Source organism: Ambystoma mexicanum, chromosome 7q (assembly GCF_040938575.1).
Source record: "Ambystoma mexicanum isolate Mex_15411 chromosome 7q, UKY_AmexF1_1, whole genome shotgun sequence".
NCBI classification, from domain to species: Eukaryota; Metazoa; Chordata; class Amphibia; order Caudata; family Ambystomatidae; genus Ambystoma; species Ambystoma mexicanum.
The window spans coordinates 171,197,152-171,215,785 of NC_090941.1; the positions used below are offsets into that span (position 1 = coordinate 171,197,152).

The 18,634-nt window shown below is 46.3% G+C and overlaps 1 protein-coding gene across 9 annotated transcripts in view; it reads left to right on the forward strand.

Moving 5' to 3' along the window:
- The window catches only part of DOCK9 (dedicator of cytokinesis 9), a 2,709,375-nt gene that overhangs the window by 2,422,157 nt on the left and 268,584 nt on the right, over nt 1-18,634 (forward strand). Inside the window, exon 48 of one of the 9 annotated variants that reach the window (XM_069639832.1) lies at nt 18,354-18,359. The exons of the other annotated variants lie outside the window; for them this stretch is intronic. Coding sequence (XP_069495933.1) covers nt 18,354-18,359 — 6 coding nt within the window. The remainder of the gene's footprint in view (nt 1-18,353; nt 18,360-18,634) is intronic. 9 annotated transcript variants of the gene reach the window in all.

An 18,634-nucleotide genomic window follows, 5' to 3' on the forward strand; every position in this document is an offset into this window, starting at 1 on the left:
CAGGTACGTTAGCGCTTATAAATGTCTACACTATAAAACTGTTAAGTTTGTTTTTTAATTAAATACCTCTTGTGTTGTCTGCAGGTTTTCGGAAAGCTGAGGAAAAACCTTTGTAAGATGCAGTGGTTGCGGATGAAACTTCTGACTGAAGATGCTGTGGCTGCGAGCGAAAACTGCTGACTGAAGATACTGCAGATGTGAGTGCAACTTCTGACTGAGGAGATGCAGCGATCAAATAAATGTTCTTCAATTAATACAGCAGCATCGGAGATATACTTCTGTCAGGTAAGTCTCTTCTGTGAACTATAGTGCTCTGTAGCTTGTCGCAAACTAATGTCTCTATTATCTTCTGTTTCTTAGGTTCTGTGAGGAGAAACGCTGGTAGCGTTACACCGCTGTCAGCGGAGCAGACGCGAAGCGTGCGTTCCAGTGGAGGCAGGACTTAAGTAGCTCCCTCTGCAAATATGAATAGAACTGTGCTGCTACTTGTAAATGGAGTTGGCGGGTGGCCATTTTAAGTGTATGCATTTACTATTGAACACCATGGGAGTCTACGGAAGTAGATGCTGTGAATGGTGTAAATGCCATATGTGTCAGGCTAACACCCACCTTTGACCTGCTGACTGATATGTGTTCTGCCTAGCCTGAATGTCTGAGTGCAGACTATGCTCACTGACTGTGATCATGACAATGTACTTCAGGTACACTTCCCTTACCACTCCTGGTTTACTTTCCTGCCAGAATGTCACATAGTTTCACAAAGTTCACTTCTCCTGGTTTACTGTCCTCCCAGGATGTCACACTGTTTCCCATACTTCTCTTCTCCGGAAGGTTTCAGCCCCAGACTCATTATTTACCTGCTTCACTAACCTGCCATGGCTTTTCCATCCTCCATCTGCTTTCTTTGTCATCCACGAAATAATCTTTTCTAAATATTGGGTCACCGACCCTTTCTCATTACAGTTTGTTTCTTCTTTCACTTCTTCCTTCAGATATGGGGTCCTTGACAGTTACCTAGCACTGTTCACACTGGCACCAATTCCTATTTTGAACTGTTGGGCCACTGACCCTTTTCTAATATTGCTTGCATCTGCATCAACTCATTCAATGGTGTTACTTAACATGACACAGCATTCACCTACTCAAGCTCCGGTAACCTGTTCGCTTTCTCTTGGCTTACCAGGCGGTTTCGGTGTTCCTCGTGTCTTCCTTTCTCCGATTTGCTGACTCAGCATGCTTCCCATGAGCCGCTAATCTTTTGCTTTGGCCCCCGATGCTGCGCACGGCTTTTGCTGCTTTGGGCCCTCAAGCGATAAGCTTCCTTCGGTTCCCCTCGCCTGCATGCCGTTCATGTCAGCCTCAGCACTGCTTCTAGCGATCTGCTTGTCCTCGGTGTTCAGACCAGCGTCCGAACAAGTCCCCATCGGTGCTAACCTCTGCCTCTCTTCGTTCTGGTGTTCTCTCAGCTGTGTCACCTCTAAACTTCCCGGCACAGTGTAATGCTTTCCAAAGACTAGAATGCGGCATTGGTTTACCGCTTCTGGTCATCTTCATTACTCCATCCCTCTTCCTCATATCAGTCCTGGGGGCAGGGTGGCACATAAGGTGTCTGACTGCCGTAAGGTGGTATGGCTTCATCCATGCCAGAATAAGCCATGTATCTATGTTACAGAGGCATATAGGGGTCATTGGGAATTGTGATTGTGATTTCAAGACTATTTTGATTTAGTGTTCTTCTGTCCCTCTGGAGTTCGTCTTCACTTACGTGGTCCTTACGCAGATAGCCACTCCCAGGGATAGAGTCAGGTAGCTTCTGTTTTCCCCTGGCCACCTAGGAGAAGCTTCCCTTCAGAGAATCAGTGATGATATTGCTAGATTTGTCACATACCCATAAATCGCTGATCTTTTTGGCCTTCAAGGAAAAATAATCTAAGGAGTTCAGTCTTCCCAGCTCTTTCCTTTCTTTATGCTCTTGGAGGTCAAGAGACCAGCACCTTATCTTGCTGTTCTTTCCTCCAAGAAAACAGGATGGTGTTTCTCCCACCTGTGTGCTAGAGTGTTGTTTGCTAGAGTGTTCTTTCAAAACAGGAAGGTCCACCCCTTTTGGTTTTTCTTTTTTTTTGTGCCACCTGTGAAAACCCACTGGTCGAACTGTGGTATGCTACTTCCTATCACTATTTTGGCGGGTAAGTTGGGAATTACTGCCACAGCCAGATGTAACTTCTTTCATAAGATGGTGTTGGAGGTTTGTGTATGTGAATCCAATGTTTCACACCTGAGGCTCCACCAAACCGACCGACTTACTAACCCATTCCCCCCTTTTGCTCCTCCAACATAACCAACACCACGACACCTTGGACTAGCCATACTACACATAAACACACCAAGAATCAATTCAATGTTCACACCCCACTGTCTCTGAGATTCTGGAAGCACACCTAGAGTCAACCACCCGCCACATAGTTCATAAAACCATCAACCACACAAGTACACACCAAGACGCCAGATATTCATACAGCAACAGCTACCCGCGACCCTGTATCCCGTATGGACACAATCTAACCAGTGCACACAACCATAACCCACCCAACATCACACGACACACTAACACAAACACTAGCACACACCCGAGGCACTGAGTCTTACCCATATGGTTACAACGCATGGGGCCTCCCGCACCAACTCCCACATGCAAATCAAGACTCAAAGACACCAGTTCCTTCTGGTTCTAGCCTCTCATCCTATTCTCACTAACCCTCTCAACTCCCCCCCCCACACCCTGTATTGCAGAGCCACACGAGCGCCTGGAGACTGCCCATGGGTGGTAGAGGTGCACAGTAAAAATCAACATAACATGACATATGCGGGTGGTTTTCAACAATGGCTGTGAATACAACGTATTCTTTCCTAACCTATTCTATACTCGAGGAAGTAATTCTGACTTTATGGCACATCCTTTACTCGCTGTCAAGTTGAGCCCAAATCTTCCTTCCATTAAAGGTGGCGTGGACTCTATATGTAGTCTAATTCCCGGTATACAGGAAAGTGTTGGATCTTCCGCTATTCTTATTCTTCCCTCTAGGGAGATATCTCTCTGGGGTCTTTTCCCCATTTTCCATTGGCTCACTAGATTGGGCGTAGAGAATATCTGCATAAGGTGGTTGAATTCCCGCTTCCCTACTTCTCCCACCCTGGCTGGGGTCTTTTATTGTTGGTATGGCAGAGAGATCAATCCTATTTGAGGGGCAATGTCTCACCGGATGACCATACTCTCCACAAGAGAAACATAACTTCTGTTCTAAGGTAGGAGATGGTCTCGATCCTTGTCTCATATCACAAGGGTATTGGTCAATTGTTCAATACCCCTGGACCTTATGGGTTTCTCCGATACCTATAAACCATAGAGGGATGTCCGTAGGGTGGATGGTTCTCGCTCCTCCTGTTCTAAAGGGCAATACCCTGAAGGAAATCCAAATACTTCCCATGAGGGATCTGGTTAATCATTTGTAAGAGATATGGATTCAGAGAATGGTGCATCTTCATTGTCTCCTCCTAATATGAAAATGTCCATATCTAGGTCTCTATTGTTGGGTTTGGTGGGGTTCTCCAGTTTCCGGAGTATATAAGGGTGTTTTAATAGGACAGGTGGTTCTTCCTTCTCCTGTCTCATCAGGAAGTTGATTGGTGTAAAGTTCCAGCAGGAGGGACTTCAGGGAGTTCTGTTCATTAATGGGGAGGGACAATTTGGGTTCTCTTTCCTACAATATGGACACTGGTATTTGGGTAAATGGGATGGTTACAGTCCAAGCCTTATTTTCTGTCCTAATTCATTCCCGGGATTGTAGATGAGTCCCCCAATGGAGGAAAATAATAATACTAAGGGGATAGGGTGGCTAAGACTTTACCAAGTAGGTATCGCAAGCAGGGTCTGGAGTGTGGGTTTGGCGTTCTCTTTAATTTGGGAGTTTTATCTTTCTGGGGTTATAAAAGGATATTTACAGCTTCTCCACATTCCATATTGAGGTTATACTTGTAGGAGGATGTTGAGGCTTGTTAAAAAGCAGGTTCCAGGCTCTTTAAGATTTCTTCAGGTAAGTTTATTTCCAAATTCTTAGTTACATATTCACATGAAGACATAAAGGACATAAGCTGTGACAACACCGGCTCCCAACACCCAGGGCCAGCCAGCTGTAACCGCCTCTACACAGAACACTCACTCAGAATATTCCATCATCCACACATAAACATTCCACATGACATCTCAAGCTACCTCACCTCAGACATGCACAATACAACACACCTCCCTCCTTTAGCAAACCATACATGCACAGAACGAGTCACATACCAGAACAACACAACTACCACCTTCCAAGATATACGCACACGTAACACTCAACTGGCAGACAGACACTTCTACGGCCAAACCGATACATCAAAACATCACACCCTGACAAACTACATTCCATGTACCAATAAAAAAATACTGTCATCCATCTGCCTGTTCCTGCCACAAACAAGCAACTGGGCTCTCACCCCAGGACCTGGCCAACCCTGAAACTGGGCTACTTCACCTACATTCCTGAACAACCACAAGACTGCTACACCTCCTACCACCTGCCCCCGCCTACAACAACGCAGGTGTCCAGGCTGCCACCCTGGAACTCCAGCAGGCCTCTAGACTGCCACTCTAGAGAGCTGAGACCTCAAAGCCTCCAAAAAGACAACCACAACCTCACTCCAATAGGGATTCACAAAGTGGAAACACAAACATAACTGAGACCACAAACACCCATGGACTCAACGCCACACGCATTACACCAGACCAGATTGTGCAAACCTTCCAAACCCATTGGGAGCAGTGGCCACGCACTCCCAATGCCAACATCAATGACTGGTAAAAACTCAACGGTCTTATAGCAAGGAAAACATCCTAACCCAAAACAAGCTGTTGAACCCATGGATACAACGAAATCCACAATAAATACCACAAGTAACATAGAAAACAATTTACTCATCATCTCAGGATTTACCACACTCAATACCGACGGGTCATTACCAGGTGTCCCCAGCTACACCTTTACCACCAGCTACCTACTGTCCAATGTGATGAGAAGGATAAAAAAAAACCCTAGAGGAGGCGCTACCTCCCTCACAGAACAACCTCATCGCTGTTCAACCTTTACCGGAATAAGGTAACCCCTATAACCAGACCAATCCCCTCAGATGAAATTAGAAAATCCTAACATCCTTAATTGAAAGAGTCGAGGCGCTACCTCACTCTAGAACAATCGCAAGGGTGTTAAACTTTTACCACGACAGGTAACTACCCAAACCAAACCAAACCAAAACAATGTAAGGAAAACTATATACCCCACTGACATTACCCAAACAATTCAAACCATGCATTTCACACTGCAACACTTCCATGCTGAATGTGAGTTCACCCAATACCCAACACTCACTGACTCTCTCCAACCTATCTGAGCCAGATTCATCATAACATGCATTCCTAAATCATAGAATGCTGCAACCATATGCTGTAAACAATACATAAACCGCATTGAAAACATTTGCGTTGTGCACATTTGAATACAAAACCATGTTGCTCGTAGTAAGTAAAATCCCCAAAACTAACACTTTTATGAACTAAAACGTCCATAGCCATTTGTAGGCTATTAAGCGAACCTATGAGTCCATTGCCATTTACACAGGCTCTACTGACATGTGCAATATAGCTGAAAATCCTCAAAATGATTAAAGCTATCACACTCATACACATACCACCCATCTTACACTAACAGCAACGATTTATGCACATTAGTGTCCATGTGCCATGGTGCTTGGCACTCGAAACCTGCAATTCCTCAAAAGAATTATGCTAAATACCCTTCAATACAACATATTACCACACTATATTGTCACCGTTTCACTTAACCATTTACATAACAGAACAGCGCCGTTTAAGATGCATGTATATCTTCTATAAACACGAACTCATTTGCATCCTCGCAGTGCCCCCATTCTAAAGATTTACATCGCACCAAGGCACTCACCATCCTGCACATGCAAAATGCTCTGTCAGTTTTAAATAGGTATATTAAAGTTCCAAACTACCCAACATTATGGCTGTTACTCTCTGCACAAGCCTATACCCCACCATACTGTCATGACCTAAAAATGTCACCTTATTTGTTGGCCGCTACCTGTCGCCTCACTAACTGAGACGGAGCGGCATGCCAGCATCACAACCGGCCAAAAATGTCTCTTTTGCAAAGCAGAGACCACAGCATTTGGCACCTATTGTCTCTTGGATCCGATTTGTATCATAGGGTTCCCATGTTCTAAGCATTGTTCATTCCTGCCTTAATATAGCTGCACACATATTTTGCTTCCTTCCTTCTGAGACACATGTCTTGCCAAACGTCAGATTCCTTAAAGTACTTTCCCTTTTACATCCTCAGGGCAAACAGCACTTATAATACGAAGCTCTAACAATAGCACATTCCAAAGAACATTCTAGGCTTCACCATCTCCCCCTGCTGCATGTGTGACATCATCAGTCACTACTGCTCAGCAGGCCTATGCAGAGCTTCATAGGCCAATGGTCGTTCACTTCCCAGGAGACCTCACCACGAAAGGCTCATAAATCACTAGAGTTTCAGACAGCCAAAAACATGATGTGCACGATAAGCACAGTACGGTGCTGCCAGGCTCCCATAACTTCAAAGCCTTCAATTATCTTGTGAGAAGGACACCGTTTAAAACCACAGCTCCCCATTGCTATGAGTGCACAAGACATGGGAGTGACATGTAGTCAGGCAAACAGTCCTCCTTGTTCATGTCAAATTCACATCCATTTCCCAAACTCAGAGCAGCGTCTCTTTTTTTCTATTGCCATTCTTACTTTAAAAAAAAACAGAGTAGCATCACATTCCTTCCAGTGGGCTAGCTCTTCATTACATCTCACAGAGGACCAGGGGTACAGCGTTTGCTTTCAACATCAATTTCCCAGTATTGCCAGTATTATCTTTCACCTGCTGGTCCAGCGCCATCTCCAGCCCCCAGGGCAGAGCTCTGCCTCCTACTTAGGAGCTGCCCATCCAAAAAGGGGCCTCTTTCTTGGACTTCCCCTGAACCCTGTGACGCAGTCCTCCTTCCTGCTCCTGGAACTGATCCTCTGCAATGGGGCCCAATTCCTGTTCCTACCCCTGCGCTCTGCAGAGCCATGTCAGGGCTTCTCCCTGGAGACTCCCTGGGGCCCAGCTTGCCCACTACTTATGTGCGCTGGTTCCACCAAAGATGGGGCTTTAATCCTCCGGCTCCCCCTGCACCCTGGGTGATGGGAATTACAGTTTTTGGGGGGCGGTGTTGTCCTTCTCCAGAAGCTTGTCCTTCCTGCACCCTCCGCAGCAGGGTCCTCAGTCCATCAGCTTGTGGCACATAGGTTACCAAAGACCGACTCATCGCCATTGTTAAAAAGCAGGTTCCAGGCTCTTTAAGATTTCTTCAGGTAAGTTTATTTCCAAATTCTTAGTTACATATCCACATGAAGACATAAAGGACATAAGCTGTGACAACACCGGCTCCCAACACCCAGGGCCAGCCAGCTGTAACCGCCTCTACACAGAACACTCACTCAGAATATTCCATCATCCACACATAAACATTCCACATGACATCTCAAGCTACCTCACCTCAGACGTGCACAATACAACAAGGCTCCTAACTCGCGACTTTCTGTTCCGCAGGGAACCAATTTATTCCAAGATGTAAGTGAGCTGGGAATGCAAGGACTCCCCCCCCCCCCCCCCCCTCCTCCCCCTCAGTCTGATCACGATCCCAGTTTGGTTCGAACTCAGGTTGTTGTTCTAAATGATTGTGAAAATGTTCTGGTGTCCTACTCTCTCTAGATGGATACCCTTCTTTTGCTTCTCTATGGGTCTCATCAGAGGGAGGTTCCCACAATGTGCGTAGAGGGGGTGAGTGCGTAGAGGGGAAACGAATAAGAATGCAGGGAACAGACTGGAGCGCATTGAATTGTGTGACATACATGTCATGGTTTGGAATGCTGGGATCGTTTGAAAGAGCATATAACCCTTCATATCTCACCACCACGCTTACTCTCTTCTTTACACCACCACTCAACTAGAACACAGAGATACTATGACACCATTCGGTATAACTGTTCTCATACCTACACCTGCCACTCACTTCCCATCATTCTAAGCAAACACTGCTGGTCACACACCCCCCAGCCAGGCGTTCTCCTCAGGCCAAACGCAGCCACATTCGGTCTGGATAAATCCTGCCAGAACGAACACATACTACAGATCCCTCAACCACCACACCTACCGCTAAAAAGCAGCTATCACGTGAATCTCACACCAGCTGCACACATACCCGGTGCTCACATGCACCTTTGACTCTCTCTCCTCTCTCTACTGACCTGAACTTCGGTTCCCAAACGCGTTCAACCTACCAGCGCCTTCAGACCATAACAATGGTATATAAGGCGTTATATAAATGCAAAATAACATAACATAACATAACAAAGTTTCATACACCAAGTTTTCCATCAACTTGCCCCTTCTGATTTTAACTGGAGTTGAAGAAAAAAATCAAAAGTGCGAATTTAGGTTAGTCTCCACAGCAGAGGCGGTGTAATATCCCTAACTGTCCTTTTCTGTGGGACATAATGTAGATGTCAAAGCTGGTGGGGAAACTTATCTGACATCTTCCCTTTTTTTCAACAAAGGTCAAGTAAGCCAATGCATTTCAAACTGTGGTCATTTATCATGGCAATCTCTGAAAGTAATAAACACAAGCATGTAAAACACTACTGTTTCTATTTAAACTTCACTGTTTGAACAAAGAGGTCACACAAGTTACTACAAAGTAATAACACATCTGTCTAGCAGAGGTATAAACATTCTGTAAAGATCAAGCAAACAAAAATCAACCTTTGTCTAAGGCAAGAAAATGAATTAACATGGTGTGAATAATGAAAGAAATGAGTTCTTCAAAAATAATTGTTTAAAAATCTCCTTATTTTAAAACAAAAATGAAGAACACAACCTATAACTGACATGTATACAAAAGATTCTGTAAGTGTAGTCGACTACCATCTCAGCATATTATGAGCAAGAACTGTGTGTGTCTATTGCAACCAAGGCCAAACGCTACCATGATTCTCTTACTCTAATGTAGCATTCCGCAGTAGTAGCGTCCATGCACGCGATGATGTCTTCGTGCAGTGAACGCGATGATGTCAATAACAAAGACATATACGTTATTAAAGGGAATGTGGACCTTTGTGTGCACAGAACTCCATTCCCAAAACTTCACAGATGGAAAACACATTTCCAAGTATAAATCACATATGAACAATCTGCAATCTTGGCTCCATACACATTCGTTCACATTGCGATATAGTAAAAATGATACAAATACTATGTATAATAGAAATATACAGCATTAACACAGCCTAATAATTGTGACACAAAGTAGATAAATAATAATACACATTAAATACATACAATGCACAAAGAGCATATCCCTTTTGTTGGGACATCACCAGCAACAACATCGCTGTCACAATGCCTACCCCCGGGCATCCAGACCAAGTCCATCAACCCCGGAAGCAGGCATCATGTTACCCAGAGAAAGCCCAGCAACCCCTTTTAGTGGCTATATGGGTACAGTCCTGGCGTCTATGGCGCCAGGCTCATATGGGGCATCAGTCCTGGCGCCATAGGCGCCAGGCTCATATGTTAAAACGTACCTGATGCAGACCATGCTGCAAGAGATCCAAGCCCATGTGAGGCTTGGAATGGACTATTTTACCTAGGGACTATTTTGTTACTCGGGTGTGGTTGTGGAGGAATACTTACCTGGGACTACTTGGAGGCTATTTAAACCATGCCCGAAGAGCAGCACACGCTTCGCGTTATTATGCATCCTGCAGTGTAACGCTCACTGTGCCTGCAGTCAGCATCCAGCCTCTTGCCACGCCTGCCTCGAGTCCAGAGCGCCTAGAAAGAAGGCAAAGAAGAAGAAGAAAGGTTAGAACAAGAACATTATTGGGTTTCTTACCTGATTCCGGATTCATCACACCTTTGAACCAGAAAAATACTTTATTTTAAACACGTTGCATCGCCAGCAGCAGCACCGCGCCATACTCGCCGTTCCTCGCAGCATCTCTACGATCCGGCGCAGTCTCCATCATTATGTTGCTGCATTCCAGCACCTAAGGGGGACAAGAAAACAACAAGGTGAGCCGAGGGAACAAACGAGGACAATCTCTTGCCACCATATACTTACCTGATTTTACCGCCTGAGGTATTATTCACCAGCACGCCAAATCTTCTTACGCCGCACCTGTAAGAAAAGAGAAAGCAGCGAGTTAAACCTTGCCATCATTTAACGGACAGTGTAGGGTAGGATAACACAGACTCTTACCTGAACGCTTTCAGCTGCCACAAGACGATCTTCTTTTGGGTCTAAGCTGCAAGATAAACAAAGGAATTGGGCAAGAGTGATTATTCAGACATTTTTGAACTCTTAAGAACTATATACCTACGGTCCTTCGCCAGGAGGTTTGGAGCCAAGATTTGTCTCGAACTCTTCCAATATCCTCAAGCCAGTGAAGTAACTGGCCATCAACGCGCCCCTACGTTCCTCGCAGGATGGAGAGCTCATCATTCAAAACTATAAAATGAGCTTTGTGAACGGGAATATCAGAGGTGATAAATGGGGACGCAGTGAGGGGACTATTACTCAAATCCACGGGTGGCTAATTCCCTTTCTCCGCCTTTAGGAGACTACTTCTACGGGTCAAGCAGACGAAGCTAGGTGGGCCAGTCCAGTCAGTCATCTCTGCACTACGCATCACGTTGGTGGAGACCGTGGCTGTCCAGTTCCGCTCGACACCCCTGTGGGAACCAGGTGAGTGTAACAATAAAATGTTTCCTTTATATTATTTTACAAAAGTAATTAATTGTCGATCCTTTTACCTGTGCCACATCCACAGTCTTTGGCCAGGGCAGTCCTGCAGATTGGAACTGTGAAGTATTGATATTGATATTTTATTTCTATTGCGCTCGTACACAAGTGTTTCAGAGCGCGACAAGGCAAGGGAGGGGAACAGAGGAGAACAAAAACAAATATCTTACTAGGCCCAGTGACATTGAGAACGTGCAACTGCATGGGCAAGGGGGAGGGGAAAAGTGCATGGAAGGGGGAGAAGAGAAAAGTGCGGAGCAAAGGAGAAACAGATAAATAATAATAAATAATAAAGGCAACGAACCGTGGTAGTGCAACCAGCATTTGGCAAGTGCTGGGTTTAAGGCAGCAGACAGGGTAGGTCTGATAAGTGCAGGAAGAAAAAGGGGGGGGGCTTTATGGGTAGAGATACAGACCCCAGTGCTCCACCCCATCTAGAGACCTCAGAGATGTGGGCGGAGAAGGAAAGTGTGGAGTCAAAGATGACCCCAACATTCTTAGACTCGGAGGTGGGGTAGGAGGAGGGCCAAGGGAGACTGGCCAGAGTGTGAGGGGAAAGGATGGTGAAGGAGTGCCGATGACAAGGATCTCCGTCTTGCTGGCATTCAGATAAAGATCATTGGCGGCACACCAATCTTGAATGGCAGTTAGGCAATCAGATGAGAGAGGGAGAGGAGGCGGCCGAGGGCAGTCTGAAAATGAGTTGAGTGTCGTCAGCGTAGCACTGGAAATTTTAACAGAGAATGGCAATGCAGTGGGCGAGAGTTGCCAGGTATTGGTTGAAAAGCCAGGGCGAGTGGTTAGACCCCTGGGGAACACCACACGTAGAGAGGCAGATAGATGATAGGAAGGACCCAAGTTGGACCTGGGAAGGTCAATCAGAGAGGAAAGAGGTCAGAGATCGAGGAGGAGGAGGACAGAGGGAATGTTAGACTCAAGGTTAGAGAGCAGATCTTCACGGATGTTCAGGAGAGCAGTTTCCGTGCTTCTGGCAGCTCTGAAGCCAGCCTGGTGGTCCTGGATACAGCCAACAGAATCAGAATGAAGGTTAAACTGAGAGATGGCCAACTTTTCCTGCAGTTTGCCCAGAAAGGGAGTAATGGAAATTGGGAGATATTTAGCCAGACAAGAAGGATCAGCTGTGGGTTTCTTGAGAAGTGGATGCACAAGGGAGTGCTTCAGAGGGTAGAAGACAGCAAGGGCCGGAGCGAGGGTGTCAATGTGGTCCTTGATGATTTTAGAGGAACAGGGATGAACCAGTTTTGAGGAGGCTTTCATAGATCGGACTTGTAATATTTTGTTGCCATTTCGCTTTTCAAGAGGAAGAGGACCCTATAACAATTCTCTTTTTTCATGATCCCCGCTGTCATGCAATTCCTGCAGGGATTCTGTAATCGGTTTTTCCCATGCTAGTTTGTTGGTCCCGCGTGGGACTTCCGTTTAGTGTTCACATTTCTTATGGGCGCTCCATTTTGACCCCATCAACTCTTGTTCATTAAGATTGCTCACTCTTAAGGTGATTCTCCTGGTCACCATCACTTCTGCTTGACTGGTGCCTGAGCGTCGGGTATTATAAGTTAAACCTCCTTAGTTGTTTTTCTCCATGGCGAAGGAGAAAAACCTCTCTCTCTCTCTCTCTCTCTCTCTCTCTCTCTCTCTCTCTCTCTCTCTCTCTCTCTTTTTGCCTCACCCTTCCAAGGCAGAGGAACCATTCCATCGGTTGGACCCAGTAAAGGCCCTCTGCTTCTATGTCTCTCGGCGAGAGAGACCCAGAAAGATGACCATCTTTCAGTTGGTTATTCTTCTGCTCTTGCTGGCAGGGATGTGACCACACAGACCCAGTCAAGGTAGATCGTCCTTTGAATCTCGGAATGCTATGATCTGTCTGGTAAGGATGTGCCCGAGGGTAACGGCGCATTCCACCATAGGACTGCCTGCCACCTCGGCTCTGCAACTCGAAGACCCTGTTATGGATGGTAGCCAGAGGAGGTCCAACGCCCTCAAGCTCGACCTTGGGAAAGAAACCTGCACTGACGCTGACTCCACCATCGGCACCAGTTTCAGGGCACGCAGATATTTCACGTTCGTCGGAGCTACTGCAGGACCGAGGTTACATGCCTGAGTCTAAGTCAGATTTCTTCAACTCTATGCAGTCGATATTCCATGAGGGGGATCCAAACCGTTGGCAGATTTTATTGCTGACAAAGCAGGCCTAGTGGGATTGGCGGGGGACCTACATGACGCAAGCAGTCTAGACATCCCCTAACACCGGAGTACAACGGGTGGCGCGTAAACACACCTGAATGCCCTGTACTGCTAAGCAGTCGAGATGGTGGTCATTGTGCTCGTCTCAGAGCTCCATTAAAGCCATTTCAGCAATGCAAGCTGACATTCTTGACCGAGGACTATAATCGGAGTACCCAGTCATGTGCTCTGGCATGTCCATACTAGACGCTGGTGGTAGATGTCGAGCATATGAAAAAATACGAGCTGGCGAGGAGTGATCTCCTATTTTTGACGGCACGTCCTAGCCCTGAAGGGCTTGTAGTGTAAGCCCCAATGCTGAACTCGAGGCCCTTGAATTTCACATCTAATCTCCCAACGATTCGAACAAGGTCGGTACCTTGGTGAAAAAAGTGTTCACCTCGGGAGAGTATGGCTTTGAAAGCGGTTAACACGGTCTGTGCTTCTGCCAAATTTTCCCACGTATCATAGAGAACCATCACGGAAGCTGCCAATCACTTCCTGGAAGGTGAGATCAGGGATGGCTTCCTAGACGCTGTGAAGGTTGTAAAAGCAACAACATGCCAAGCGCTTCAAACTGGGATAGATGCCCAGACTCTCTGGATGAGCACGTCAACGGTACTGCGCAGGTCATCTTACCTTAGGAACACAGGTTTTTCACCAAATGTCCAGGTGAAGCTTCTTGACCTAGCTTTGTCAGGGAGCATTTGTTTGGGCCAAAAGCCGATGAGTCCCTAGATAAATGTAAGGACGCCAAACAGGTGGCGAAACCTCTGGGTTTGGTGGCATAGCATCCAGTCAAACAGGCTTTCTCTTTTAGCTCTAGAGGAAGAGGGTTCAGGCCTTACACCACCCTCCCTAATAGGTTGCAGCTACCCAGGCCAAGCAAGGGTGCTAACACGTTTCCCATGGCCAGGCAGGGGCAGACGTGCACCTAAGGGCCAATCAGCCTCAGCCTGAATGCCAGCAGGACCCGCATCTCAAAAAACCTCTGAGAGTCTACCGGTTTGTAAAACAGATGGAAAGAAATGACTTCTGGTGCCTGGGTCCTACAGTTGGTGGAACTGGGTTACTGTCTACGAATTCTCAGACAACCCCCAGACAGACCACCACCACCCTCTCGTCAGCCATAACGGGAACTCCGGGAGGAGCTGCAGAAGTGGCAGCCCAACTCTGGCGATCGGGCGTCTTCGTATTCCTGCACCTGGATGACTGGCTGATCTGAGGCTGGTTCCCCAGATCAGGTTTTGAGGCGCCTCGAGGACACTTGCTCCCTGCTGCGCAGATTGGGCTTCTCCCTGAACTTGCAGCAGTCACAAGTTACACGTGCACAGAGGCTCACATTTATCAAATCGGTCCTGGACACCCAGGAGGGGGTGGGTTTTCCCCCCGAAGATGGTTCAGTCAGCCTTCCAGTGTCTTCTTTCCTGCACCTCTTAGGCATCATGGCCTCATGGCATCGGTAACCTGTTTTTACCTCAAATGTTTTTCGAGGGCAAGTTTTACTGTTTATTTTATTTTATTTTCCAAAAATGTTTCACCGAATTTACATACATACAATGAAAAGATTTTGTATTTTATGCACCAAAACTCTTTTACAGAGCTTTGGTATATAAACACTTTTCATTTTTTTGAATGTGAAATCGGTCAATGCACTTTTAGTAAAAATAAATCAGTGCAACATGCACTCTGTTGACTTAAATACAGGGCGCTGTCCAGTTCTGAAATTACTCGCTGACACTACACAAGTCAGTGGGCCTCATTTCAAGTATGGTGGTATGGTAACAATGGTGCCTGTAAGCTACCGGCACCGTTGCTACCGTATCGCCATACTAGAAGTTCTGTGAGCGGGTGCCTTACAGCCCGCCAGGTCGGACCTGGCAGGCAGACCGGCACCCGCTCGCAGACCTACTTGTTAGCACCGGCACCATTATTAACTGTGCCAGTGCTACCGTCCTCCCCATTCCCATTGAGCCCTATAGGGCTCAAATGGGAATGGGGAGAAATAATTACCGGTACCCGACAAAGGGCAATTGCTGGGTCTGCCGGGGATGGAATGCCCCGGTTATTGCCCATTGCCGGATGCCAGTAATTTCATGACTCTGGCGGCACGGCTTCCGCCAAAGTCGTAATGAAGCCCGGTGTCAGTGAGTAATTTCAGAACTGTACAGCACCCGATGACTTGCATACAGTCATCAATGAAGTTCAGCACTGGACAGCGATGACTTTTGCTTTATTATTTGTATTGGGGGGGTCCGCCCAAACCCCTGTTTTATGCTCTTAAAAGCACCCAAAACATTTGATAGCTTTTTCACCTACAAATATTTACTGAAAGACTATTTCAAGCTCTTGATGGACATTCTTTCGATGAAAAGACTATATGCCCATGGCATCCTGTATTTTTCTGGTGCCAGATGTAAGACTCCGGATGAGGTACCTTCAGTGGCTCCTGACTGGCCAATGATCTCAGTACTCCGGCAAGATGTTGGATGTTCAAGTGTCGAGACCAGTTGTTGACGACCTGGCTGGTAGAGCAACAAGACCAGCATGCTGGGGGGAGAGTCGTTCTGGGGATCTTGGCTGGGGGTACAGGTAATTATAGATGCCTCCGTGGAGGACTTGGGGGCTCATTGCAGGTCACTTCAAGTCAACAGTCATTGATTCTTTGAAGGAGAGTTGTTGCCACATCAACCTCTGGGGAAAACTTGTTCTGGTTCCAATGGACAACATGGTGACCATGCACTACCTCAACAAGCAGGGAGGTGTGTGGTCACTTCCCCTGTGCAGGGAGGCCATCCAGCTATGGTTCGGGATGCTGGAGAACAATATCTCTACCTGTGCAGCGCATCTGGTGGGGGTGGAGAACGGGCTGGCGGATGCTCTGAGCAGGCAGAGCTTGGTCCCCCAAGAGTGGGAGCTTTGCCCGGGCATCTCTTCAGAGATCTTCACTCGGTGGGAATCCTGTCCGTGGACTTGTTTGCAACGAAGGGCACTTTGAAATGTAGAGTTCTGCTCAAGGGGCGTCTTGGTGGAACCTTTCCTGGTGGAGTGGGTATTTGACCTTAACTATGCATTCCCACTGATACCAGTCATTCCGTGGGTTCTCGTGAGGTTCAGGCTCACTTGATCCTGATTGCCCCAGACTTGGTGAGGAGGACATGGTATCCGGACCATCTGAAGTTAGCTGCTTGCCTGCCATTCTGGCTTCTTTTGAGGCTGGACCTTTAGTCCCACTCAGTAGGCAGGGTGCTGCACCTGAACCCTTAAACTCTCAATCTGCATGCGTGGCTCTTGAGAAGTTAATGTATGATGACAGGGACCTGGATGATGAGATTTTAGAGGTGTTGTTGGCTGCATACAGACCTTCTACAAGTTTGCTGCATGCATGCAGATGAAGAGAGTTCATGGCAATGTGTAAGATGAAAGGAGTAGATCCCCCTGGTGTGTCGCACCGCCACAGTCAAGGCCTTTTCATTGGCTTTGGCCAAATCAGGTCTTCAAGTGGGTACAATCACGGGGTCTCTGGCTGTTTTTACCCTGTTTAAAAGGATACTAGAGCAACGTTTGTTTTTTCTATTTGTGTGGTGGCTCAGTTCCTGAAAGGACTGGTAAATACTGGTCAACCTATTCTATTCATTGTCCCTGATTGGGATTTGAATCTGGTTTTAATCTTCTTCATGGTGGCTCCCTTTGATCCCTTACATTACTCTTCCATTAGTCTAATCAAACTGAAAACCGCCTTCTTAGTGGTGATCGCATTGGCTAGGCATGTCAATGAGCTACAAGCACTTTCTTGCAAGCCATCCTTGGTGAGGTTCTACAGGGAAAAGGTGTCTTTGATGGCACGCCCCAAGATCTTGCCGGAAGTTGTCTCCAAATTTCACGTTGCTCAAAGTGTGGACCTTCCAGTGTGTTTTTTCCCCTCCTCACCCTTCTAAGGATGAAGAAAGTCTTCATAGGTTGGATCCCAAAGCATTGCCGGGCCGAAGTGTTGCTAATCAGACTATTTCCAACTGGATTGTGTTGTGCAGTTCGGATTATCAGAACGGGGCAATGAGGTGCCTTTAGGTCTGAGGGCTCATTCGATGAGATGTGTGGCGGCTTTTTCAGGCCTCCAAAGAGGGGTACGAGTAAGAGACATCCGCTGAGCAGCAACATGTATCATTGCATACTTTTGCCAAAATTACAACTTGGACATTGCTCGATGCCTGTTTTGGTAAGGTGGTGCTACAGTGCTTCTTCATCTAGCTTTCATCCCTCCTCTGTTGAGGGCACTGATTTTGGAGGCTATCAAGATTAGGAATCTGTGGGAGAATGCAATCCATTGAAGGAGAAATTACTTATCGATAATGTTATTTCTATGGATTCTTCTCCCACACCTTCCTCATCGCCCTGCCAGCCTACCCCGCTTAGAAGCTTACAACGTTTCTATGGTGTGCCTTTTGTTGTCGTCTTGAGTTTGAATGTAATGGGGAAGAAATGGCGCTTTACGCTGCTAAAAAAATAAAACAGAAAAAAACATAGATGTATAGACACATACTATTTAGGCATTCAGTTTATTTTACCAAATTGGGCCACTTCGTTGGGGGTGTTGATCCTCACCCCAAAATAATTGAGTGTTTGTTTTTTTGAAAGGCCTCTTCCATTTGTTATGAGTTTCTCTCTCGAAGGCTGAGCACTGGGAAAAAAGGTGGGGAACTGAGGTAAGCGGGTGTAGTGCATTCCTTAAGTACAGCTATTGACGTCAAATCCTGAGTCGTGGAGTGGCACGACCGAAAATGAGAAAGTCGAGAGATAACATTGAGCAACACTACACCCCTGTCAAAATTTTCCAAGCAACTAACGCTGGATGAGATATCTATCACGATGAGGAAACTGTGAAAGAAGAATCCATAAAGTGAATATTACCGGTAAGTAATTTCTCAATTTTATGTGCGGACAGTACATTGTAGTTCGGTGTCTTTCTAGGGGTTAACCAAACCCGGCTAGAGATTTTCTGACATTTGGGGGGGGTTATGCAGTTTAATTCTATGCACATCAAACTCAATGTGCAGCTTCTAAATAGACCTTAATTATGCTTTTCTTCCTTCTTTTGTTCCTTACTTAAGGCAGCGGTAAGTTTTGGAGCAAGCCTGTTCAAACTATTTAATAGCAATTTTTCCTTGTATATGTGTGATTTGTTGGACTGCTTTTAGACATGCTGTATATGCATTTTTACTCATCCCCATCTGCTCACTTGACTCACTTTTGAACCATTTGCCCAAAATAAAAAACATTTCTGTGGTACACTAGTATTGCATGCTTTCCCGTTCCCGATGTCTGTCTGACTTTCTTGTGCTTTGACTTTGTGTGGTTTGCTAGTACAATAGACTGTTAAATGGTATAACTA